Source organism: Heterocephalus glaber, unplaced genomic scaffold (genome assembly GCF_053883595.1).
Source record: "Heterocephalus glaber isolate CG9 unplaced genomic scaffold, H.glaber_assembly_v1.0 deba00001733, whole genome shotgun sequence".
NCBI classification, from domain to species: domain Eukaryota; kingdom Metazoa; phylum Chordata; class Mammalia; order Rodentia; family Bathyergidae; genus Heterocephalus; species Heterocephalus glaber.
In genome coordinates this window covers 20,354,775-20,381,885 of record NW_028258444.1, presented here as the reverse complement: position 1 = coordinate 20,381,885, position 27,111 = coordinate 20,354,775, and the positions used below count along the sequence as shown (strand labels likewise).

Sequence of the window (27,111 nt, the reverse complement as noted above, 5' to 3'; positions counted from 1 at the left end):
AAAGGGGAGAAGCTCTACCCAACCTAGTTCAGTCTCCAGGCATAATTTAGTCAGGGCCTCCTTTAAAGTTTGATTCGCTCTCTCTACTTGTCCTGAACTCTGAGGCCTATAGGCACAATGTAAATTGCATTTTATCCCTAGAGCTTTACCAATCAATTTAGATATTTTAGCTGATGAAGGCTGGGCCATTGTCAGACCCCAGGGCTAGGGGCAAGCCAAAACGAGGAACTGTTTCTGTCAAGAGCTTTTTGACCGTTACTTCAGGTGTCTCTCTCTTAGTGGGGTATGCTTCTATCCATCCTGAAAAGGTGTCCACAAAAACTAGTAAGTATTTATACCCATACATGCCAGGCTTCATTTCAGTAAAGTCCAACTCCCAATGTTCTCCTGGAGTTAATTCTCTGTGCCAGACCCTGGGGGGTCCGGTCACCCGATTTGCATTTACCTTGAGGCAGGTGGGGCACCGTCTCACCATGTCCTGGGCCTTTTGGGCCAATCCCTTGCTGACGAAATGGGGTCACAGGGCAGCCATCAACCTTTTCTCGCCGAGGTGGGTGGACTCATGTAGTTCCCCCAGCAACGTGTCTGCTACAGCGGCTGGGAGCACCACCTTTTCATCATTAGTCATCCACCACCCATGTTTACCTTGAGTCCAGTGTTTCCTGTTTATTTCTGTTACTTTTTTATCTGTGTATTCAGGTTTTTTTGGGAGTACTGGTGTGGGAAGCAGAACCATTTGCTTCCCCACTGATTTTTGGGCAGCTTGTTTTGCTGCCTGATCAGCAGCATTATTACCAGTCACCTCGGGGCTAGACCCCTTTTGGTGCCCGCGGCAATGGATGATGGCAACCTCTCAGGGCAACCAGATGGCTTGTAGCAATGCCAATATCTCAGTCTTGTTTTTAATTTCCTTTCCTTCAGAGGTCAGCAGCCCTCGGTTCTGATAAATCTCCCCGTGCACATGGGCGGTGGTAAAAGCATAACAGCTGTCAGTGAAAATATTTATCCTTTTGCCTTTCCCCAGTTCCAGAGCCTTAGTCAAAGCAATCAGCTCAGCCCTCTGTGCCGATGTCCCTTGGGGTAGCCCCTGTTCCCATTCCACCTGTTGGTCCTGGTTGACCACTGCCGCCCCAGCATACTGCACTCCGTCACACACGAAACTGCACCCATCAGTGTAGAGCATTGTCTCTGCACAGGGGAGGGCCTGATCCGTTAAATCTGGACACCCTCCCCTCGAGTTTTCAAGGGTCTTGAGGCAATCATGGATGGGCATCTGTTCGTCGGATTCCGGGAGTAGAGTAGCCAGATTGAGGCTAGTGGTTGTGGCAAACTTAATGCGTGGCTGTTCTAACAAGAGTCCTTGATATTGTAACAGTCTGGCATTAGACAGCCATTTGCTAGGTGAGCTATTCAACAAGGGCTTAATGGCACGGGGAGTGATCAAAGTCAAATCCTGTCTGAAGGTCAATTTGTCAGCCTCTCGGGTTAAAACAGCTGCTGCTGCTGCTACCGTCCTCAGACAAGTAGGCCACCCTCAGGCCACTGGGTCGATCTTCTTCAAGAGGTATGCCATGGGCCACTTCCACGGCCCCAAAAGCTGAGTAATCACTCCCTTGGCTACCCCATTTCTCTCCACTACATACAGAGTGAAGGGCTTGTTTAAGTCTGGCAGTGCCAGGGCTGGTGCCGATGCAAGCACAGTCTTGAGCAATTGAAATGCCTGCTGGCAAGCCTCAGTCCATTTGAGGGGCGTATTTTCCCCCACAGTGGCTTCGTGCAGGGGTTTGGCAATCTCAGCGAAGCCAGGAATCCAAATTCTGCAATACCCAACTGCCCCTAAGAATTCCCACACCTGTTTCTTTGAGCTCGGGTCCGGAATCTGGAGAATTGCTGATACCCTCGGTTCTGCCAGCCTCCTCTTTCCTTTCTCAAGAATATAGCCCAAGTAGGTTACCTTGGTCTGGCAGAGCTGAGCTTTCTTCCAAGACACCTGATATCCCAGGTCTTGGAGGACTTCCAGGAGGCCCTCAGTGGCCATAAGACACTCTTCATCGGTCGAAGTTGCCACTAGGAGGTCATCTACATACTGAAGAATAATTGCCTGGGGAAAAACTCTCCTTACCTCTCTTAGATCTTTGCTGAGAGCTTCTCCAAACAGAGTGGGGGAGTTCTTGAACCCTTGTGGCAACCAGGTCCATGTCAGGTGTCCAGTAGTCCTGGTGTCTGGGTCAATCCATTCGAAGGCAAAGAGGGGCTGGCTCACTGGTGCCAGGGGCAGGCTGAAAAATGCATCTTTGAGGTCTAATACCAAGTACCACACATGAGCAGGAGGGATGAGACTCAACAGAGTATAGGGATTTGGTACCATTGGGTGGACGGTCTCCACCTGGCTGTTTACCTCCTGCAAATCCTGTACCGTTCTGAAGTCTGGGGTGCCAGGCTTCCTCACAGGAAGCAGGGGTGTATTCCAGGCAGATTGGCAAGGGACCAAGATGCCAGCTTCCTGGAGTCAGTGGATGTGCTTGGAGATCCCCACCTTGGCCTCCAGCTGGAGGAGGTACTGTCGTACATGGGTGGGGGTGGCAGAGGCCAACAAATGGACCACCACCGGGGCATGGTGTTTGGCCAGCCCAGGTGGATTGGTTTCAGCCCATACCCGGGGAAACTTTTTCTGAAGGTAGTCCCATTTCTGTTCGGGGGGCTCTGTGCCCTCCTTTAGCAATTTAAATTCATCTTCTAGGGGAACCGTTACCATAATGGCAGAGGGTGGCTTGAGTTCGAAAGTCCCTCCTTCAGGCTCAAAGGAAATAACAGCCCCCAATTTTTGTAGCAAATCTCTTCCCAGCAATGGGTACGGGCACTCAGGGATAACTAAGAAGGAATGGGTGACGGTGCCTTTTCCTAGATTCACAGTTTGTCTAGTGGTCCAAGGGTAGGAGGCCAACTTTCCTGTGGCTCCAGTAATGGAGGTTTTTAAGGAAGTGAGGGTTCCAAGGGCAGAGGGGGGTCTTCAGGACAGAGTGGGCTGCACCAGTGTCCACACGAAACTGGACATCTGTTCCGCCTACTTCCAAAGTCACCATAGGCTCACTGGGGTTGAGCAGCCATGAGCCTCGGCCCCGTCAGTCTTCTTCATCTACTAAGAGGACTCCACCTTTTTCCTTTTGAGCCTCCTTCTCTCTTTTTCTTTTTAGCTTTTGACAATCTCTTTTAAAATGCCCCTTTTCCTTGCAATAGGCACACTGATCTTTTTCTAATAAGGGTTGGATCTTTCCCTTGTTCTCTCCTTTGTTTTCAGGTCTTTCTTTCTGGACAAATCCTCCATCAGCCAAGGCGGCTATGGTCACTTTTCCCAGTCTCTTGGCCATTCTCTCTTCCAGGGGATCCCTGTTGTTAAACGCCTTCATGGCTACACTCATCAACTTTTCTATATTCTGTCCCTCAAATCCTTTTAGCCTTTGCAGCTTCTTTCTAATGTCTGGGGCCAACTGGGTAACAAATGCCAAATTATTGCCTGCCAATTTGCAGGGGGATCTGGATCGATTGGAGTATACGTATGGTATGCTTCCAACAGATGCTCCAAAAAGGCAGAAGGGGATTCCTCTGATCCTTGAAGGACCTCACTTACCTTGCTCAAATTGGTAGGCTTCCCAGCGGCTCCCCTCAGGCCGGCCAGGAGATGCTGTCGATAGTTCTGGAGAGCCTCTCTCCCACCCGAGGAATTAATTTGCCAACAGGGTCGGGTGGACAGGAGTTGTGTCTCAATACAGGCCCCCTGCTGTTCATCTAGGGGGCCCTCTGCTCTGCCTAATACCAACCTTACAGCTTGTTCCCGGATTCTTTCCCTCTCCTCTGAGGTAAAAAGGGCCTGGAGGAGTTGTTGGCAATCATCCCAAGTAGGATCATGGGTATGAAAGATAGACTCCAGGAGAGAGATTAGAGCTTGTGGTTTCTCTGAAAAAGGAGGATTCTGGTGTTTCCGATTGTATAAGTCACTGGTAGTGAAAGGGATATAAACATAGTGACCTTGCTCAGTCTCCCAAAGGGGCAAGAGAGGAGCCAAACCAGTTTCCCCCAGCGGGGACCTCACTAGGTCCATACGCAGCCCCAGCTCGCATGTGTGGGGGAGAGGTCACTGAGTCCGGGGAGTGGGGCCCCTCAGGGAGAGGAGGATAGAGAGAGGTAGGAGCTGAAGGTTGAACAGACGGAGGAAGGAAAGGAGTTCGGGGTCTAGAGCGGGATCCATCTGAGGAGGTGGAGGGTTCCACACAGGGCGGAGGCCCTCCCAAGGGGTCCAGGGGGTCAGGTTCCTGTGAGAGCACCGGCTGGGAGCCCGGGGCTTAAGTCCCCAGGGTCCTTTTGGGGCAGCGACTAAAATGCGAGTGTCTGTTTGAAGAGAACAGTGCTGCAGCCAAGCCGGGGGCTCCTCACAAGCCTGAACCCAGACATCTATGTAGGGAAATTGGTCTGGGTGGCCAGGGTGACCGGTGACTTTGCCCCACACCTTCCGGCAAATACTGGGGTCAAAAGTCCCTTCGGCTGGCCATCCCACCCCAAAGGCTGGCCATTCCAGTTGGCACAGGGAGCGAAGTCTTTTGCGAGAAAATTTTTCCCTGTATTCATCTTCTTGTTCTGGAGAAAAAGCCAATCTAAAATTAGTGAGAAAACAGTCAAGCGGAGTGGACCCAGTAGAGCAGGATCCTCCCATCACTCTGCTCCTGATGAGGACTGAAAAGAATGTAAAATCAGACACACAACAGACACAACACTAACACATAAAAGACGAGACAAACGGGCGCCACGACAAACTGAAACTAAATCTTCCCTTGTTCCTCGTCAGGAACCTCGGGGTCAGGGGAGGCTTCCTGGCTCATCAGCCATCTCACTCCTGACTTAACAAATGGTTGCAACCGGCCGAAAGCTTACCTCCGGAGGTTTTCTGAGGTCTGTACCCAAGAGTCTCCTGCTGGATCCCGCCACAGAGTCTCAGCTGAACCAGGGTTCCTACCTGGGGATCTCGCTGGGGCCTCCAAAATGTAAGACTGAGGGCCCTACCAAATGCTCTGAGGAGCTGACTGTAGCGAAGAACACCCGGGAAGGAACACACCCGACAAGTTGTAAAACAGACCTTTATTAGTCTGGCCAGATGGCACTCTCCAAGCAACAGGCTTAGAGAGGGCCCCAAGTTCAGGGGGTTGGAAGGTTTTATAGGGGCTGCAGGGGTGCTTAGCAAGCAGAACTATAGAAGTGGAATTTTTGTGGTTAGGGGACGGTTGTGCGGCGGCGGGTGGGGGGGGATGTAGATGTTCTTTACTTAGCAAACAGGATGTTCTTTACACAGAAACAATGGTACATTCCTGGTGTCTTAACAGATAAACAAGTACATTCCGGGAACTCTGGGTCCTGTAGTGAACCCGAAACCCACAGGGACAAGATGGAAGGCCTGTAACAAGATGGCGTTACTTGTGCTAAGTCTCATCTGGGTCTTACAAAGTACATGTAACAGCTGATACATGAGGGTTTAGATTGAACTGCGCATGGTGGGCGCAGGGGGCACAGATAGCACCCCACTGTGCCCTCCCCTACACAGCCTTCTGCTGTCACCTATGCAGTCCATGATTGAGCTTTGAACAATACACTCATGAAAAATATTACCAAAAATCCCATCAGAATGTTAAAATTTACAATCTTGTGAGGCTGCAGTACAAGCTGTCCAGGGGCACAAGTGGTCTACAGGCCACCAGTTGACATGCCTCATTTACAGCTTGGTATATAGACCTTCCTCTGTCTTCTTCTGGCAATATACATACATACTGATATGGAAAAGTTTTAGATAACTTAATAGATTGAATATTAAGGTAGTTGTAGAAGCAACATAAGTAATGTGTTCTTTTAAGATTTGCTTTTCCTGTAACTCCTTGTTTAAGGTGAAGATTATCTGACTCTAACCAGTAACTTCATTAACCTAACAAAGTTACCAGGCCAGGGTGAATTTACAATGTATAGGGCCTATCTTGTGTCTGTGACTTGTACATAGGAACTGGAATTGTATTTACATATCAAAGACCACTAGGGATGAGATAATGGCTAAAAAGGATATAAAAAGGGAAATGCTGAACAAAGGGGATGTGGATATTGACCAGACTGGTTTCTGGCATTCCTGTCCACTCGCAAGAAGAAATTTTATTATTTTATCCGAATTCTGTGTCTCTGTGTATTTCTTTCCAAGATTTCCGTAACCTATACCAATACACAGTACCGTATTGTGTGTAAGTTTGGTTTCTTCACTTAGGATATATTTTCATGTCAGTTCATTTAAGTCTAATTTACTGTCTTAAAGCTACATAGCATTTCACAGTAGAATTAGACCCAATTTATTCAACTTTATAATCCACAGCCTTGTGCATTTATTTTTGTGCCTGTGTTTATTTCAAAAGGATGTATTGCTAACATTGGAATTGCTTAGTCAGAAGAAATGCAGTGCCTCAAAATTTAACCCAAGGCCACTATGTGTGCCTACTTCAAAAAGTGCAAATAAGAGTCTGACCAGCATGGGAGATTAGGCACCCATTATGAGGAGCTTAAGTACAGTTCTAGAGTTTGGTTTTCCAGTAAATACAGATTGGGTTTCTCTGGGTCAGGCCAAGGGTACAGAGACATGTACCTGGCCCTTATGAAATAGGTCCTGCCCTTAAAAGTTCACAACTTTGGAATATGTGATGTCAAGGGGTAGCCTTCAGAGGACCTCAGCCTCCTCTTGGACCCCTCCCCTGGGCTGAGTCTCCTATTCTCCAGGGAGGAAGGGAAGTAGGAGAATGACAAAGGCCTCAGATTCCCTGGCCCGATTCAGGTCCCCTCTCTGAGGTCCAGTTTGTGTCTGAATGCAAGAGAGTGAACTGAGAGAAATCTCCAGGTGAACTGAGCATGAAAGTGCAACTCTCTGAACAGCTCAAGGACCCTGAAAAGTGACAGTCTGTGTAGACTTCTTCAAACACCTTTGCCAGGCAACTCCCACCACTGCAGGCATGAAGCCTGGCTTCTGCAGTTGCTGGACAACAAAAGCACCAGGTGATTTTCCTGCTTCCCTGTAGGTTTCCGGGCATCTCCCTGCCCAAATCAAAATCCCCCACTTTACTACCATCACTGTCCCACCCACAGTCCTCCACTTGGGGGCCTGCAGTGGCTCTAAGCACTTCAATCACTTTTTCCAATCACTTCTGGATACTTTGTCCCCAAATCCAAGGACCTCTGCCCACCTCAGGGTACCATGCACTTCTCTCATTTCTCCTCTATTGACCCTTAGGGGCAGAGCCCTTCATCTCCTGCAGGGCCTGCCTGCCCCTCGCCTCCTGTGCCCTCTGCCCCTAATTCCTATAACCCACAGACTGCCATCCCAACCTGAAGTTTCCTTCATCAATCCTGCCCCATGTTCTTCTGTTCTAGGAGCTCTTTTTGACTCAAGTCTTCCCAACCTGTTTCTCAGTATTTCCTTCCACCAGAATTCTCTCCAGGGCATTTTCTTTGCTTCTGCCTACATTCACACCTGCATGCAAGGGGCATGCCCTAGCTCCCTCTCTGGGGTGTCTTCTTCCTGCTAACCACTCTGCCCCCTCCTGCTTCGCCTTCCCCTTCTAGTGCACAGGCAGGGCTCTGCATTTACGGCGCAACTGAGAGCAGTGGAACAGCGACGGAGGCTGGGGGTAGGACGATGAAGGGGAAAGTGGTCTTGGTTCCCCATTTTAGTTTAGTTTTTTTTTCCCCTCCATTTTAGTTTTGAAAAAGTGTTTGTTGGATGCTTTTCAACTAAAAGCAGATGATTAACTGAGCTCCAACCTTGTTCTGTCTTTGAATAACAGATAAATTAGTTGACTTGAAAAGCAATCCTTTCCTTTGTACTTCCATGTCACCTGTGACTTTCCCTGCCATCCACCCACAGCCATCAGCTGGCAGGAAGAAGGTCAGCAAAGCTGCTGATAAGAGGAGTATAAAGAGGGCTTGGTTCATGGGAAGGGGTCAGTGGTCTACTTTCCCTGGCAACATGCTGCGCTTCCTCATGCTCGCCACCCTGGTCCTTTATGGTAAGTGGGCCATTTGGCCTGAGTTTTCTAGGGAGGGGGATTTTTGCACAAGGGTCAGAATGCCTTCCCTAAGCCCGGGCCAGCTCCCTATCCCAGAGGAGGGTGGGATGCTCTGCCTGTGAGTGTAGCAAAAAAGTGTACTATCCTGGATTATAAAACAGAAAAGATGGGGTCACCATCAGCCATGCAAGGCCTTTCTGGCAAAATGTCCCAGAGCCATGGAGCAGAAAGAAGCCCCTTCCAAGAGGCCAGAGCTTCCCCACCAGCCCTTTTGTCGCTGTTGTTTTTTGTTTTTTGAGACAGGATCTCGCTTTGTAGTTCAGTTTGGCCCTGAACTCACTAAGCTGCCCAGGCTGCCCTTTAACTCGTGGTGATCCTCCTGCCTCAACCTCCTGAATGCTGGCATTACAGGCGTACACCAACTCACCTGGCTACCCACCAGCCCTCTTCACAGAATATCCTGAGCAGGACTGGCTGGGATGTGCCCTGCTCTCCCTGTCCACTGGAAAATTCTGCCAAACATCAGGGGAGGAGTTCCCTCAAGCCAAGGGTGGACCTTGAGCAAACCAAGATCACAAGGAGCCTCTGGGGCCCCAGACTGGTGATTCTTGATAGGTCCTTCACAGCACGCCAGAATTCTAGGACACCTGGGAAAAGCAGAAGGTACTCAGCTGCCCCTGCTTTCACAGGCCTCAGAGAACTTACAGCGGGGCCCTTCAGTGGTTAGAGAAGAGTTGTGAATTTGCAGACAAGGCTAACACTCCTCAAAGCACAGCAGCCACTCCCCCATCCCCACCCGGAGCTGACCCCATGCTTAGTCATCACTCACTTTTCTTCTGCTCCACAAAGGACACAGCACCCAGGACTTTCCAGACACTAATGCACGAGTAGTTGGAGGGACTGAGACCAAGAAGAATTCCTGGCCCTCTCAGGTGGGTGTTCCTTCACAGCCCAGACTTTCAACTGAATGAGTGTTGTTGTGTACTTATAAAAAGTACTGTAGGGGGCCAGGGATTTAGCTCAGTGGTTCTGGTGCCCGCCTCGAAAGCACAAGGTCCTGAGTTTGATCCCCGGTACCAAAAAAAAAAAAAGTACTATGTATGTTTGTATATATTCTTCTCAACCAGCAGCTTACCAACTGTCTAGATCCCAGGTTTTAAAGCTGCATGGGACCAGGATTATTTGGGTTCCTAAATGCAAAAGGCTTAGCAGAGGGAATTAAACACCAACCACACTCTCCCAGGAATACATTCACCCAAACACAGACTACCTTTATACTCCCAGCAACACTCCTTGTGACACCCTTCTAAGACTACGTGCCAGCCCCACAAATGCACTGTGCATTCCACACAGTGCATGTCACACACGTGCACATACACATACGCAAGCAGTTGCTTATTTGGGTCAAGAGTTTCCACTTTTGTAACAGGGCAGCTAGGCCCTGATTTAAGCAAATCTAAATGTATAAAACTGGTAACTTAACAGGTGAACAGCCACACTTTGAGAGAAATCACTGCAATTACAATTTACAACAGTTTGAGCCGTTTTTCAGTAGAGCTATTGTAAAATAAGAGGAAACACGAACTGATGAAAATAAACATTCTGTTGGTGTTTGTGAGTGTTCCCTGCAATGCGGGGGGACAATGTATTTGAGAACATTGAAGGGAGTGCTCTGCAGACCTAAGTTGCGGGACTTGGATGAAAGAGCAATACATTGGGTTCATTTCCTTTCCAAGAAAGAACAGTGATGCAAGGACCTGAGTTCCAAGTTCATCTCAACGACTTAGAGCACGGAGGCCAGATACACTCCGTGTGTGCCTTCATTCCCCATCTATGTACACAGCAAATATCACCCAGCAACGGAGCGTTCTTGTGAGCTGAACCCAGAAGCATCTACACACCCCTCATCAACACCACCACCAACCAGTTCATAGCAACTGGCAAGTCAAATGAAACCTATTTGCTATCCTTAGTCCAGAAAGTTGGAGAATGTTTTGAAGGATGGCAAGAATTTAAGGAGGTGACATGTTTGGGGCAAAGCCTTTTGAGAAACACCAACCTATCCCTCCTTCCTTTCCTTCCCCTCTAGATTTCCCTCCAGTATTCGTCTCTGGGTTCCTGGCATCACACCTGTGGAGGGACCCTCATCAGGCAGAACTGGGTGTTGACGGCTGCTCACTGTGTGGACAGGTGAGAAAAACAAAGATCAGTTTTTCTGAGCCCCTGAGAGGAGGAGACACTGGATTTTCTGAAGGAATGTCTAGCTGACTTCTCAGGGCGGAGGTGAACGGTGGACCATGGCCCAACCCATTTGTGTTTGGAGATCATTGTAGCAGGGAGATAGTGTAGAGAAAAGTACAAGTTTTGGAGTCAGACTCCGGTTCAAATGTTGTTTTGCCGTCTTCTAGCTATGTAATCTAAGAGACATAGCTTCCTTCTTCTCCCATTCCCTTATCTCTAAAATGAGATGATAATATCTACTTGATAGAGTTGTGAGGATTGAGTAAATATTTAAGTGCCTAGTCCACATCAGATTGGTAACTTTTTTTTTCACTGTTGTCATGAGCAATAGTTCTTAAATTTGAGATGTATCAGAATGGAAGGCACAGATGGCTGAGCCCCACTCAGCAGAATTTCTGATAAGTCCATAATGAGGCCTGATGATAGGCATTTCCTTTTTTTTTTTTTTTGGTACCGGGGATTGAACTCAGGATCTTACACTTGCGCAGCAGGCACTGGAATCACTGAGCTAAATTCCTGGCCCTCCTTTTTTTTTTTAAGACAGGGTCTCACTTTGCAGTTCAGGCTGGCCCTTCACTCACTGTGTAGCCCAGGCTGGCCTCGAACTCGAGGTGATCCTCCTGCTTCAGCCTCCCAAGTGCTAAGGAGAGGCATTTCCTTTTGTGTGTGTGAGATATTAAGGATTAAACCCAGGGGCTTCACACTGAGCTATATATCCCACCTGGTTTTTTGTTTTGTTTTTTTTTAACCACGAGTATTTATTGACAGAATGAACAATACAATTTTAATGGGACAGGAAGGCACAACTGTGGATTAAAACAGTTTGTTATCCAGCCAAACAGGGGGAAAGCCATAATCTTAGGAACTTTAAATATGCAAACCAAGGAGTTTCTGACTCCTAGCAGGTCACTATCATACAGTTCTTCCCTTTTACATAATTTCTGTATTACTTCACGTTGATCATGAAGCCAGAGTGATACCTCACAAAGGATTCCTCGTGCATTTATACTTACGCCATCCAGCCTGGCCACTCCTGTTCCCCACCTTTGTTCATCCCTTTGCACTGGGATTTTTTAGCAGTTCCTCTCCTAAAGAACTGTTCACACATCTCGGACAGCAAGGGAACAAGCAAGCAACCAAGCAGCCAGTCACAGAGTCAGCCAAGGGCAGATGTATGGACGAAGGGACTCACAAAACAGAAGACGGCAACGGCCCGATTCACTGGGGTCTAAGTTGGCTTTGGCAGAGAAATTGCTCTGGCTCACTTAATGACCTCAATGCCACTAGTTCCAGACCCCTTGTCCCCAGGGGATTAGCAGGGTCCAGACAGGAGCTAGGAGGGTCATGTAACCAGGCAGCAAAGACAATACATTCAATGCTTTGGGCTGTAGTAGGAGCTGACTATGGCCTCCGCATTAACAACTGCCAAGTGTAAAATTCATAAAGAATTTTGTGGCCTGGGGATTTAACTCTAGCGCCTTGTCTGCCTCATTTGCACAAGGTCCTGAGTTCGATCCCCAGTACCAAAAAACCCCCCAGAAAACCAAAAACAAGAATTTTGTGCAGAACTTCAGGACATTGAGGCTAATCTTTAATTCTCTTGGACTGGGATAAGTTAGGCACTTCCATGATACTAGTTGCTCTAGTTGGAAATGTAAAGGGAGAGATCTTCCTGTGTCATCACACCGAGGCATACGCCATGCTGCAGTGTGAGTGCAGGAGGTGCTAAGGGGCTCCTGGTTTCTTTGCTCAAAGAGCCATGAGAAGGTCCTAACAACTCTGCAGCCACTCTGGTGGTGACGGTGACCCAAAGCCAAGCAGACCTGCACAGCACTCACCAGAGAAGCCATGTAGGTGCATAAGCTGAGAATCAGATGCCAGAGGTATAGTGACCTGGGCAAGCCACCAAGGTGACCTTTCAAGGTCATTTCCACCTAGAAGCCCTTTGATGACCGTGCAAGACACAAGAGAGGGTCACATTCTTCCAAGAGAAGTGTTGGCTCCTGAAATGTTCCTAGAGAGGCAGCATCCTGGAGACCCATTTAAGAGGGAAGGTAGATAAAAACTGCCAGACCACAGAACCATCCTGCCAAGTCAGAAACAGATTTAACAGGCATAGCTTGGGGCGCCAGGTAGAACAGGCCGCACTGTGAGGGTCAGCAGGATGGCAGGCTGGATGACAAGGAAATGGAAAGGCAAGGATGCACACGAGGACAATGGAACCTTGCTGCAGCGAAGGCAGCACAGCTACACAGCTACACGTCCACACAGCGAGAGCTCTGCTGGCCCAATCCAGGCATGATTCCCTCTCCCCTTCTCAGACTGGATGGATGGGTGGTGTTTCACAGCACAAGAAGGAAAGATGGTGCTGAGAAATAAAGAGGCGGTTACCCCACCTGTTTTTATATTTTATTTGAAGGCAGGGTCTCACCAAAATCACTAAGTTGCTTGGGCAGGGCACAAACTTTCAACCCTCCTACCTCAGCCTCCCAGAGTGCTGGGATCGCAGGGATGTGCCACCATGCCTAGCTCTGATGATAGGCATTTCTAACAAGTCTCTGGGTAATGGCTAATGTTTGTGGACGGAGGACCACACTTTAAGAATTACTAATCTAAGCCAGACATGGTGGTACACACCTGTAATCCCGGCACTCAGGAGGTTGTGACAGGAGGATCACTGTTGAGTTTGAGGCCAGGCTGGGTCACATAGTGAGTTCAAGGTCAGCCTACTGACAAACTACATAGTGAGACCTTGTCTCAAAAACAAAACAAACAAAAAAGTTTATACTCCCCTCAAAATTGCCTTGTGGCTCACAGCCATTATTTTATTTATGCTCACCACACTTGTCCCAGGTTATGAGATGTGAAAATGAAGTTGATAGTGTTTTTCACTCTCACAAGTTAGTAAATCAGAGAGCAAAGAGCTTGTTACTTCTTCATCTTTGAGGCTCTTTCATTCTCCTGTGCCTGAGCCAGATAAGATAGAGTCCTGTCCTGAGGATAAGATATAAGATGGCTTTCCAACCTTTCTCTAAAGGGACAAGAGAGCTCCCTGGATCACTCAGAGTCTCTTTCTCTCACTCCAGTTCACTAACCTTCCGTGTGGTTGTTGGAGAACACAACCTGAAGCAGAGTGAAGGCACTGAGCAGACTGTGAGTGTGCAGAAGATTGTGATACATTCAAAGTGGAACACCAACAATGTGGCTGCTGGGTAAGAACAAAGTCAGGCTGGCCCTAGGCTGGGAGGTAGAGGGTCTTGGCTTCCATCATATCTTTTGCCAGAGGGCCAGCAGGATTTCACTGTCTGGAAACTTGGTCTGTGGCTCATGGCCTGACCTTTGGATGAGGAGCCAGCTGAGCTCAAGAGAGGAAACTATGTCCTGCAGGGAAGCAATGAGCTGGCTCATTCATCCAGGAGGACGTTGAGAATTTAGATTTGGAAGAGCTTCAGAATTTCAGAAGATCTTTACGATTAGTTTGATGTAAGAGGGTTTGCATTATTGGATTACCTGAAGTCTCTTCTCTGTAGATCTTAATGTTTCTGCCTTGTTTTTTGATGTTATGTATTATTCATTGTATGGAATAGATTCCATCAGTAAAAGAAAATTTTCTTCTTTTTTTTTTTGTCCTGGAGATTGAACCCAGGGCCTAGTACATGCTAGTCAAGGGCTCTACCACAGAGCTATACCTGCAGCTCAAAAAGACATTTCCTAAAGTGAGTCTTACATAGGAGATCTGCAAGAGGGAGTTGTAGACTTCTGGACAGGAAATCATGAGGATATGGCTAGGACTGAGATGGGGTTTTAGCTCCATAGCAGAGTGCTTGACTAGCATATGAGAGACCCTGGATTTGACCCTCAGCACTGGAAAAGAAAAAAAAAGCAGGAGTTAATTCTAAAGAGTATGGAGGTACAGAGTTCAAATGATTGAGGAATTTCTGCAGAGCTTTCAGAGCCACACAATATTTTATGTCTTTTGCTTTTGAGAACGTTGCCACCAAGATCACAATCATGCATCTACTCTTTTCTGACTCCCCAGTTGTCACCTCCCTGGCTCGCGTGGGCACGAGGCTGCAGTACTGATATTCCACCAGCAGATGCTGCTGTTAAACATAGAATGTCCCACAGCTCAAATTAGTTACTTAGCAAGTTAGCCCCTCATTTAAATTTAGTTTTCAACTCCATGGGGACACAAAGGCTGACCTTAGTGCAGGTGCTGACCTGAGGGAAGGTTTGATTCCAGAGTGACTTTTCTTCTCCTGTAGCTATGACATCGCCCTGCTGCGCCTGGCCAAGAGTATTACCCTCAACAGCAACGTGCAGCTAGGTACTCTGCCCAAGGAAGGAGTCATCCTGGCTAACGACACTCCCTGCTACATCACAGGCTGGGGCATGACCAAGAGTAAGTCACCTACATTGGCACCATTTGCCACTGGGATCTTGATTAGTAGCTGAGTTACTAGGGCATATTCTTCTGTGGTGTTAAGTATTTAAAGCCAGAGACCATTAATCTAAGGAACTATAGGTAAAATAGCTGATACATTAAACCAAGCTAAGAATAGACTATGAAACAGTTGAGTCAAAGAATCATACTCTTGAAACTAGAAACAGTCTTACCAAAGAGAATAGTTAAACGTGGTGGTGGTGATGGTGGTGGTGGTGGTGGTAGGGATACTGGGGAATGAACCCGAGGCTTTTACAATGAGCTACATTCCCAGCCCTTTTTAATTTTTTTATTGTGAGACAGGATCTTGCTAAATTGCTAAATTGCCCAGGCTGGGATTGAACCTGTGATGTTCTTGCTTCAGCCTTCCAGAATGTTGGGATTACAGACATATGTCACCACATGTAGGCCAAAGAGTTTTTTTGTACCAGTTCTCATTTTGAACATGAGGAAAGTGAGGACCAAAGAAATTAAGGATCATGATCACATGACTAGTTAGTGCAAAATAGGGCCAGAACCTAGGTGTTCTGGCTCTAACTTTGGTGGGCATTACAGCATTGTGCTATCTCCAGGCAACGGGCTGAGTTACAGTGAACAAGCCAGGGGTAACTGTAGATCTAGGTAAGTCAGAGGGAGAAGAGGCTTCAGCTTTTCTCTAATCATCACAGGAATATTCAGATAATGTAGAGCCACACATGGTAGCACACATCTGTAATCCTAGCACTTGGGAGGCTGAGGTAGGTGAATCACTTCAAGTTTGAGGCCAGCCTGGGCTACATACAGTAGTTAAATTTAAGACCAGTCTAAATGTCACAGCAAGACCTTGTCTAAAAAAAAAACCATGGAAAGGTGAGAGGGCTATGGACAAAAGCCTGTTAGCCACCAGGCACCATTTGGGTTTCTGGAAGGCAGACAAGGCCTTGCTGTGAGCAGTAGGTCTGCTGGAAAAACCTGGAGCTCAGAGACACACTTCGAATCTGGCTCTGCTCTCAATTTATTTAATGTCATTGTAGTTCAATTCTTTGATTCCTTGAACATGAAAGGGTTATTGTAATGATGAAAAATGATACATATGCAAAGGTTTTGAAAAGGCAAAAGAGGCCGCCATCCCAAGCTCCTAGGGCAGAGAAGGTGAGCCGTGTGGGTGCCAGAAGCACACCCACCCCCCTCCCCTGTGGAAATGAGAAGACACGTAAACAAGCCTCAAAAACAGACTTCTGGATCACCTACAGCAACCTCAAAGGGAAAAAAGATGGAACAATCTGATACTCAACTACCTGGACTCTCTGAACTTACAACAAAAGAGAATCTGGGGAAAATGAAATCAGAAATAATTACTCAGATAACAGCAAAGATTGTGCTCATGGTGCAAGACATGATTAATAAATCTAGAGAGGACACAGATTTTAAAAATAGAGGATCTGAGGACCATGATGGAATCCCAACATAGGGAACAAATGGAATCCATAAAACAGATGCAAACAGATTTCCAGGAGATTAAAAACTCCATCAAAAGTCTGTGCAGCAGAATGAACCAATGTGAGGATAGAATTTCACATATAGAAGATAAGATTGTAATTAGTGACCAGAAAAAGAAAAATTGCTTTAAAATTGTAAGGGAACATGAGAAATCAATCCAGCAGCTGCTAGACGATGCAAAGAAGAATAACATAAGACTGATTGGAGTCAAAGAAGAAAGAGGAGAGAGTGCAGATGACATAAAAAAATCTGTTCACAGAAGTGATGGCAGAAAACTTCCCAAGGAGGGGGAAAGAACTTGACATACAGATAAATGAGGCATATAGGACTCCAACTAGCCTTGATCAAAAAAAATCTACACATAGGCATATAATAGTTAGGATTGCAGAAATCCAACAGAAGAACAAAATTCTACAAGCAGTGAAAGAAAAGAAACAAATCACATACAAAGGAAAGCCCATCAGAATCACAGCAGATTTCTCAATGCAAACCCTCAAGGCAAGAAGAGCTTGGAGTGATGTATTTCAAGCCCTAAAGGAAAACAGCCTCCAACCCAGATTGATATACCCTGCAAAACTATCTTTCAAAATTGATGGAGAAATAAGATACTTTCATGATAAAGAGCACCTCAGGAACTTCATGAAGACCAAACCGGCACTCCAAAAAATTTTAGACAATACCCTAGGAAAAGACAATGAGGATCACAACCCCAGGAAACCCAGCAGAATGAATCCATTGGGCATGACAAATTAAACGCAAAGGGGAAGAATCCAACAAAAAGAAAAAGTCATGACAAGGCTTTTAAAACTTTTAACTTCATCTCCCTAATGAGTGTATAATTCAATCTTATTATTGTACTGATAAGTATTTTTCTGATTCTAGAATTGCACACCATTCCTTGTGCTATACTGGCTATCATCTTATGTCTACATTTTAATTGGGTTGTCTATTAATGAGCTCTAAGAATTCTTTATATATTCTGGTCATAGGTTATATGCATTGTAAATATGGTCTGTTTAAGGACTACTTTTCATTTTAATGATGTCATTTAAAGTTCTAAATTTTGATGGAATCTCATCAATTTTTTTCTTTTATACATGATGTTTTTTGTATCCTATGAAATTCTTGCCTACCCTGAATTCTTAAATATTTTCCCTTATAATTTCTTCTTAAAGTTTTATACTTTTAGGCTTTCTTATTTAGGTTCATAGATCCCTTCAAGTTATTTTCATGTATGGAAAAAAAGGGTTGAGGTTAATTTTTTATATACGGATACCAGGTGTTCTAGTGCCATTTGCTGCAAACACTATCTCTTCCTAGGCTCTTGAATTGAGTTTATATTCTATAAAATGCTAATGTTAAATAATCTTTCAAAACTCAGGGGACCATATATGTGTGGTTCTATTTCTAGATTCTCTGCTTTATTCAAATGATCTATATGTCTTTCCTTACATCAACACTGCCTTGATTATTGTAGCTTTAGAAGAAGTCTTAAAATTAGGTACTAAACGTCTTCCAACACTGTTTTTGTTTTTGTTTTTGTTTTTAACTTTTCTAGGTCCTTTGTACTCCTACATAACTTTTAAATTTTAATATCCAATTCTTCATTTATACCAAGTATACACAGACCTGAATTTTTATATATGCCTTGTGTTTTCTAATCCTGCTAAATTCAAATACAAGTTCTAGGGGCTCCTAGAGATTTCTTAGTATTTTCTCTGTAGATGATCATTTCATCTACATACAAAGATTTTTCTTCTACCTTGCCAATCCTATCCTAATTGTGTCGTTTTATTGCCAGACTATTTTGGTGGGGCCTAGGTTTCAAAGTTTAATGGACAGATGAAGAGTAAGCATATCTGCCCTTGTTCCCCACCTTAAGGAGAAAGCATTGTATCTTCTCCATTCATATAAGGCGTTCTCACTGGAAGTATGGAATACATGTCTTTAATCTGTTGAGAAGTTTCTGTTCTACTTCTAGTCTCCTGATAGCTTTTACCATGAACAACTGTAGAATTTAGTCCAATACTTTTTCTCCAACTACTGACAGGATCATATGGCTTTTTCCTTTCCTCTGTTTAAATGATAACTTTTCGGGGTAGATCTTCCAATGCTGAAACAACACTGCCGTCCCTATAACAAAACCACTTTCTACATACTGCCAGATCTGACTTCTAATAGTTTGTTTTGTTAAACAAATTTCTATCTATGTTCATACTTTTTTCTTCTATTATCTTTATCCAGTTTTAGGATTAGCACAATGTTGAGTTCCTAAAATGAGGGGGAAAGTGTTCCTTCTTTTTTCTGCTTTAATTGTTTGATATAATTTATCAGTTAAAATGTATATGAGCCTGCTGTTGTCATGTAGGTAGGTTTTCAAGCTAGGAATACACTTTCTTTAATAGGTGCTTTTCAAATTTTATATTTCCTCCAGAGTTAGTTTCATTAATTTGTCTTCCAAGGTACTTCTTAGTAGTTGTCAAATTTATTTCAAAAAAAATTTTTGTAATATGCTTTCTATATCCTTTTAAATTCTGTAAAATCTGTGGTAATGTCTCCTGGATCTTGATATTGTAATTCAAAAAATGTTTAATTGATATTGTGTAACAGGAAGAAAAGGTCTAAAAGAGCAGGGGAATTGGGAGGGGTAGGGGAAGGGAAAAAAGGGAAAGGAAAAAATATGAGAAGAGGAAAAAAAATGGAAACAAGGTCTTTGCAAATAGGGAAGGGTGGGGGGGTGAAGGGAGGGCAAGGGAAGGGGAAAAAAAATAAGAAGCATGATACTCATGTCAAGGTACAAGATCCCAATGATGAATGTAACTGTATTTTATACCTAAAATGTACCAATGAACTTAATGGGGTGGGGGGAAGAAAAGGCAAAAGAGCTAGAGACAGGAAAGCTGTGCCAAGTTCTTAAGAAATGGAAACAGGTGTGTACCATCCTAGTTCTGCTTTGTGAGGCTTACAGTGTAAGGAGCATAACAGACAGATAAGTTATCAACCAGTAATACCATTCTTGTTACTTAACTAAGTTACCCACAAGTGAAAAAGGCAAGAGTAGGATTGTTGGCTTAGACTTGGAGCCTGGGAACAGTAAGAGGCCTGGAGTTGCCATATAAAGAGAGAGAAGAGGGTCTGTGACATACAGCAGAGAAAAGGAGCTTGCCCTGAGCTTGGGAAGGTTTGGCAGATGTGGAAGGATTTTTTCCTGAACAGAATCAGGACTGACTTCCAATGTGTGTCCTGTTCAGCCAATGGACAGGTGTCCCAGACCCTGCAGCAGGCTTACCTGCCCAGTGTGAGCTATGCCATCTGCTCCAGCTCTTCCTACTGGGGCTCCACCGTGAAGAACACCATGGTGTGTGCTGGCGGAGATGGAGTTCGCTCTGGATGCCAGGTGAACACATGTGGAAGGGACCAGAAATCCCACCCCCACCCCTTCTGCTCTCTGCCTTTGACCCGCTACCCTTTGCTCACCCATTTCATACCTACTCTTGCACCTATGTATAGACTCAACTTTCCATTCTTGCATCTGAGAGTGATTCTGTGCTAGTAACTCTATTCACAGAATCTCAGAGTTAAAAGGAACGTCAAATTTGCCTTGCTAAATGCCCCCACCCTAAAAGCTTGGGTAACCCTACCTTTGTGTATTGGCACATGTATGTGTGTGTCCTTTAGGTATCGTTTGTGGCCTAGCTTTGGGCTGGGCCTGGAAGGGTGGTTGTAATTGTGTATAAGATAGCTCCCAATCCTATAAATTCCATGTTTTTCTTGTACTTCATCCATTACCACTTTTTTTTTTTTTTTTTTTTGCTACTGGGGATCGAACTTGGGCCCTTGCACTTGCTCAGCAGGTGGTGAAACCACTGAGCGAAATCCCCAGCCCATTACCATTTTCTTTACCCCATTTTTTACAGGAATGGGTACAGGTGAGTATGGTAGGGAAAAGTACACAAAATAATTTTGCTAGTTTTATACAATAGAGACAATTCTCTACTTAGACAAGATCAATCAGCAATAAACCGTATTAGAGATTTTCTAATGAAATGTAACAAATGTTCAGTGTGTATCTACTATATGCCAGGCACCATGTTAGAAACACAAAAGAAGAATCAAACCATGTCAGTGTGCTCCTCCACTTGACATTGTTTGGTTCCTCTTTGTGTCCCTAACATGGTGCCTGGCATATAGGGGAGGAGCAGAGGTACAATATATTGTAATACACTGTGGCTAAGTATTACAATAAAGACAGGAATAGAATGATGTCGGAGCTCAAGGATAAGTACGACCTCTATTTGCTAGAGTCAGAAAAAACTTGCCTTTCCTAGGAAAATAGAATCTACAGTAAGTCCTGAAGGTTAAATACAAGTAAGCCAGGTAGAAAAAGGGAAAAGACATTCAGAGAAAGGAAAAAGCATGAATAAACCATCAGGCCAAGAAACAATTTTCCCACAGCTGGAACAAAGTAGAGGTTGGAGGCCCACAAGCCAAATCCAGCCTGCTGCCTGTTTTTGTATAGCCCTCAAGTTAAAAATGGTTATTACATTTTGAAACTGTTGGGGGAAAAATCAAAAGAATGTTTAAGGATACATGAAAAATAAGGTAAATGAATACCTATGGCCGTGACCTGATGTCACTTATAAATCCTGCAAATTTTTTTATTTACCTATTTTTTTTTTACCTATTTACCTATTTTTTATTTTTAACAATACAGAGGTTCATAATGAGACTGTGTGGTCTGCAAAGCCTAATATATTTGCTATTTGCCCTTTACACAAGAAGTTTGCTAACCTCTAGGCTAGAGGATAAACTATTACTTTACTAAGAAATGTCAGGAGATGAGACTAGAGGCCAGCAGGAGCCACATGACTTCCCCTGACTTAAGGCTTAAGGCCTTGCTTAGGGATAAGACCTTTTTCTCTTAGGCACTGGGAAACCATTGAAGACTTGTAAACAGAACAGCACAGTCAGATTTGCCTTTTAGAAGCACTCCCTGGGGATGACGTAGGCATGCTTTCTGAGAAGGGGAAGAGAGGGAAGGGCAGGGAGACTGGTTAAGGGGCTATTGCAGTGATCTAGGTAGGGTTTTTGTTTTTTTGTTTTGGGGGTTTTTTTTGACAGGGTCTCACTATGCAGTTTAGACTGGGCTTGAACTTGCTGTGTAACCAAGGCTGGCCTCATACTCAACACAATCCTTCTGCCTCTGCCTCATGAGTGCTAGGATTGCAGGCATGAGCCACCACGCCAGGCCAGGAAGGAAATTTGAGGGCCTGAATTTGGGCAATGGTGGTAGGAATGAAGAGGAGGGAGAGAAGGAAAAGAGGCAGGAAAGGAGGAGGATCTGGAATGATTTCCCAGTATCTGGTTTAAGTGATTTAGGGTATGGAGTTGGTGCCTCAAACGAGACAAGATTTATAACGTTTGGACATCCAGGTGTAGCTAACCAGTAAGCCCCACCCCCGCCCCGCCAACCAAAAAAAGTTGTAGAAAAAAACACTGGGTTAGGGAAGAACTATGAAGGAAAACATAAATGCTTGAGAGTTTCAGAGATATGTAGAACAAAAAGAACACACCAGGGTCTAAGAAAGAGCCTGCAGTGATAAGAGAAAACCATGCAGTACAGACTTAGAAAATCTCAGGAAATACTGACAGATCATCATATATATAGTATGCAATGCAGCCAGGAACCATAGTGCAAACGAAGAAAATGGCTACTTAGCAACTGGTGGATCACTGTTGTTCATGACAAGAACCATTTTAGTAGAGTGGTGAGGGCAGAATGAATAATAAAGGATAAACACACAGTAAGAAATATAGCAGGGAATACAGGTTACTCTTCTAAGAATCATGAATGAAACAGGAACAGAAAAAGTCTGGTAGCTTTAAGGACAGCTAGTCATGGAGGAATTGAATCTTTTAAAAGGGAAGAGAACTGAGTGCATTAATAGGCAGAGAGGAAAGAATCTGGTACAGCCAGGAAAAAGGAATAATGGATGGTACAAGATCCCAGAAGAAAAGGAAGAGAGAACCAGTTGTACTGATTTGGGCCAGGAAGAGGGATGCCAGATGTGTACATGGACTCGAAAGAGTTTGCAGGTTGGGTAGCTGGAAGTTTACAGTTGTTCTGCATTATTGTTTCTGGTTATGATTTAGGATGAGTCAATTTGACTGCAGAAAATGAAGATGCAAAGGTTGTATAAGTCTGGGATTATTAAGGTGAATGGGCAGATTGTCCTCCGGGATTTTGAGGTTGGAGATGAGGCAATGACCACGTGGGTGTACGCTTCACTCCATCTTACTCAAACACCAGATATAAGAAATGGCTTAATCCAAGGCTGGGTTTTCCTGCAAGACTACAGCAATAGGACATGATTGCAGATCAACTGCAAGGTTCAAGCTATGCAGAAGAAGAAAATTTGTTAGCAGGAGGCTGACAAGCCAGTTGAAACAGAATGAAGGAATTAAAGGGATTTTTGTGAATCCAAAGACCCATGGAAATAAGGCAACCAACACATCCCAGTTTTCCTGTGACTTTCCTTTGTTAAAAGTCAAGGGAGGGGCCGGGGATTTAGCTCAGTGGTTACACCGCCTGCCTTGCAAGTGCAAGGACCCTAGTTTGATCCCCAGTACCAAAAAAAAGAAAAGAAAAAGTCAAGAGAGGGTGGGGAGGCAGACTTGTGCATAACGCAGCATCTTCCAGGTCCTCATCAGCTAGCCAGCTCCACAGATAAGGTGTAGCCTTCTGAGTTATTCTCATCTTGTTACTCTTGTGAGACCTTCAATTTTCAAAACCTAAAGTACTTTTCTTTGGCCACTCAGGTCCCTTTCCACTGGAGTTTCCCAAATAGTGGGTCTTCTGGGATTTTGGATTTCTTTTTCTCCTCAAAGTGGATTCACTGCAACCCTGCCAGTTCAATCAACCTATTCCCACTACGTTCTTTTCCAGCTCTTCCTTCTGCTGTAAAATCCCTGGTCACATGCTCCATCTCTCCAGAGCTCCAGCCAATCTCTTTTAAGGTCAATTAGCATATGACAGTAGTACTCACAACTGAATTTTCTTCTGTTCCTCTAGCTCTGAAATACTCTCAAGTCCTTCTTAGGATATAGAAGGAGGGCAGTTAGGTTGTTTTGTTTAAGTACAATAATCTAGGGAAAACACATTTTCCCAAACAGCAGTTGGGGTACCGGAACATAAAAAGTGATAGCTTTAAGGATAGCTAGTCATGCAGGAGGCAGGCGAATCCTTTAAAAGCTAGTTCATCTTTAAAAGAATTATCTCCAATTTAAACTTTTGGGGTTTTTTCTCTAGTTCTTCTGTTTGTTTGTTTGTGTGTTTGTTTTTTGAGACAGGGTCTCACTATGTAGTACAGCCTGGCCTTGAACTCACTATGTAGCCCAAACTGGCCTGAACTGGCAGGCAATCCACCTGCCTCAGCCTCCCCCGTGCTGGGATTACAGGTGTATGCCACCACACCTAGCCTAGTTCTTCTTTAAATTTAATTCTTTTTTGAAGCTATATCTATTAAATTGGCATATACTGTAAGACTATGAGGCTCGGTAGTGGAAAAGAACAGTAATTGTACCAACTCTACTCATCTAGTTTTCCTTCCCCAGAGGTGACAACGTTCAGCCTTTTCAGCTGATCTTTTGAGGTAGACCTACATACCTTAAAATATGTACATATATATACTTAACTACTATTTAATTTTTCAGTTCAGGTACTATGGGAAATGCACCCACCCTGTATGAACTTTTCCCCTCACCTTCTTAACCTGCCAAAATAATTTTGGTTAGGTCAGTGTTCATTATGACTACGTAAAATGCTATTCACAATTAAATCATGTAATACTTTAGGGTTACTTTTCCTTTCTTACATAACTTTGTTTTCCCTGGAGTTAATAGTTGCTTTTTTATTTGCTTAATACATAGTTAACTCAGCCCTAATTCAGCCCCACATTCTCCACTAATTTATGTCACCTGCTTCATTTTTATCTTGACCCTGGTGGTCTGGGACCCCCGATGGTCAGACCCAGTGGGGTGGTTCCACTCGTGTTCATTATAATATTTAGTGGGGTTTTTTTCCTTTCTGGAAAGTCCTGAAAATGTTCTTTGTTGATTATTTCTTCGCCTCCATTTTTAGTTTTCTCTTTCTAGATTTTTTTTCCTGGGCACTAAGGATAAAACCCAGGGCCTCGTGCATGCGAGGCACATGCTCTGCCACCGAGCCACACCTCTAACCCTCTTTCTGGAATTTCTTTTATACATGCAGTTACCTCCTGGTCCTGTCCTCTATATTTTGTTTCTTTGTTCTACTTTATGTTCTAATTCTTCCAAACTTTCATTTCAAATTTATAATTTCTAAGGGCTCCCTTTGTTGTTCTCTGATTGTTCTGTTTAATGACATGTTGTTCGTGTACCATGGATGCAGTATTAACTGTAGTTCTATAGTTTATTTTCTTCTCCTTGCTTAGACTTGTTTGCCTTCGTTTTTTATTTTTGTAGATTTGTTCTGTGTAGGGAACAGGGGAAGGGGACGTTACCAGAACCTCTGCAGTGAGTCCTGGTCTCCTGTGAGCCACGGCAGCACACGGCGAATTACAGGAAAGGTAGAAAAATGACACTGAGAAGAAGCTGAGCTTTGGGTCTGATCAGTGCTGCTCTGGGCGGCAAAGACAAAGCCCCCAGTTTACCACACCTTTTATTCAGTACATCGGGAGAAACAAATGTAACAAATGACTTGCAGAGAGTTCAGTACAGCCTGGGTAAATAAGATGTTAACAGTCCAAGAACAATGAGGAACTGAGCAGATGTTTATTCTCCCAGGATGTTTTCAGCTCCCAGGATGTTTCTTGTCCTGGAGAATCACAGCATCACTGGATCATTGAAGTCTCAGTTGTGACCGGAGGCCAAATTGGAGTTATTCTGTAGCTGGGCTGTGGGCAAGAGAACTAGGCTAACCAAATGATTTTACCCTAAAATTATGTAGCATTGCTCCCGACAGTTTTGGTCTATATTTAGTTTTTGCAGTGCTTGGAATTGAACCTAAGACCTTGAGCATATAAACACAAAGATTAGGGCTGGGGGTATAACTCAGTGGCAGAAGTATGTGCTTAGCAAATGCAAGGCTCTGAGATCCCTAGAACCACAAGGACAACAACAGAAAGGTTCTATGCTAACATTATGGAAAGGGAAGATGTCAATAAGACATAGTTCCTGACTCAAGAAGCTCATGGATATGTATGCAAAGCAGAAACAGATTATGAGACCAAAATACAAGGCAGACTATGACAGGAGTGCTGCAAAAGAGAGGAAGAAGTACTGTGGCTATTTTAGAAAGGAAGAAGGGATTCACTTTGATTGCAGGGATATGAAGGAAGTAGAAATTCGAATTAGAGCTTTAAAACTGTACAGAATTTCACAAGTAGAGATGGATGTGGCTGGAATTTTAGGACTCTGCTTTTCTTCCCTTCAGGGTGATTCCGGGGGGCCCCTCCACTGCTTGGTGAATGGTCAGTATGCTGTCCATGGAGTGACCAGCTTTGTGTCCAGACTGGGCTGCAATGTTGCCAAGAAGCCCACAGTCTTCACCCGTGTCTCTGCATATATCTCTTGGATAAATAATGTGAGTCCTCTCAAGTGATGGGTTAAAATAGTCACCTGGACATCCAGGTACAGCATGGGTTAGGAACAAAAGATGGGTTGGAAAGCCATTTGTCTCCTTACTGCATTCACATAGTTAGTCCTTTCCCTTTCCCACGTAGTGGTACCATTGTGAGTTCTCCTGCATGTAACTACTGAGCAGACTTCACCATACTGTTTACTGGTTAGGCTGAGATAGTAGTAATAGCAGATCTGAACCAGGCACATATTAGGGTTGTCCTAAGTCAAAGCCAAGGGAAAAACAGCTTCAGAAAGGTCTGCATGCTCCTCTCCCTCAATCTCTTTCTAAGGGCATTGTGAGAATTGTTTTAACTTTTTGTTTTGTTTTTCTGAGACAGTCTTGCCATGTAGTCCATGGCTGTCCCAAACTCACTATGTAGCCTAGGTTGGCCTCAAACTTGAGTTCCTCTTGCCTCAGCCTCCCAAGTGCTAAGATTATAACTGTACACGGCCATACCTGGTCTGTTTTAATTTTTGAAAATTTTATCTCCTTAAAGAATGGTTGAGAATTAGGAGGAACTGCCTATATTGATCTAGTAGTAGAAACACACAATCCATTTCACTATGCTCTCCACCCTTCAAACATTCTGGAGCCTTCTAACATGAATCTTGGCTCACACCATTTTAAAGTCTGCCCATGCCTCTATCTGCTAGGTATGTGCCTATAATACTGAGGCTTCCTAAGACCTACTACTGCCCCTAAAACTCCCCATAAACCCCATACAGGACATATTTAACTTGGAGCCCTGAGAAAATAAGAAAGAAGGTAGACAGAATTTACTAATTGTGGACATAATTGTCTTTTCTTTCAGGTCATTGCCTCCAATTGAACATTTTTCTGAGTCCAGTGGCCTTCTAAAGATGGTTCTTAGATCTGCATGCAATAGAACTTGAGTCAACAAGAAAAAATAGAGCTGGGGTTATAGTTCAGTGGTAGAGTGCTTGTACGGGACGCTCAAGGCCCTGGGTTACAAACTCAGCACTGAAAAAAAAAAAATTCTGAGACTATTGAGTCAGAACCAGATTAAAAAAAAAAAAAAAAAAAAAAAGGCAGAGGCTGAAGCAGGAGATCACAAGCTTGAAGCCAACCTGGACTATACAGTGAGTTTAAGGCCAGCCTGGAATACATAGTAAGATTCTATCTCAAAAAAAAAAGCAAATAAAATGGAATGTACATTATCATACTGTGTCTTTCTATTTGTAATTAAG

The 27,111-nt window shown here is 44.4% G+C and overlaps 1 protein-coding gene across 4 annotated transcripts in view; it reads left to right on the top strand.

The window, feature by feature from the left end:
• Window positions 1–26,951, top strand: part of Cela1 (chymotrypsin like elastase 1) — a 28,537-nt gene extending 1,586 nt beyond the window's left edge. The window contains exons 2-12 of one of the 4 annotated variants that reach the window (XM_087200153.1): window positions 4,841–5,036; window positions 6,949–7,068; window positions 7,636–7,700; window positions 7,937–8,078; window positions 8,928–9,010; window positions 10,168–10,268; window positions 13,406–13,531; window positions 14,585–14,721; window positions 19,494–19,639; window positions 25,715–25,864; window positions 26,715–26,951. In XM_087200153.1, coding sequence (XP_087056279.1) covers window positions 7,026–7,068; window positions 7,636–7,700; window positions 7,937–8,078; window positions 8,928–9,010; window positions 10,168–10,268; window positions 13,406–13,531; window positions 14,585–14,721; window positions 19,494–19,639; window positions 25,715–25,864; window positions 26,715–26,732 — 1,011 coding nt within the window. In that variant the 5' untranslated portion in view covers window positions 4,841–5,036; window positions 6,949–7,025 and the 3' untranslated portion in view covers window positions 26,733–26,951. Of the gene's footprint in view, window positions 1–4,840; window positions 5,037–5,824; window positions 7,069–7,635; window positions 7,701–7,936; window positions 8,079–8,927; window positions 9,011–10,167; window positions 10,269–13,405; window positions 13,532–14,584; window positions 14,722–19,493; window positions 19,640–25,714; window positions 25,865–26,714 lie in introns of those variants that run through there. The other 3 variants (XM_087200154.1, XM_087200152.1, XM_013078979.3) reach the window with 3 other exon arrangements.
• Window positions 26,952–27,111: the final 160 nt, after the last annotated feature.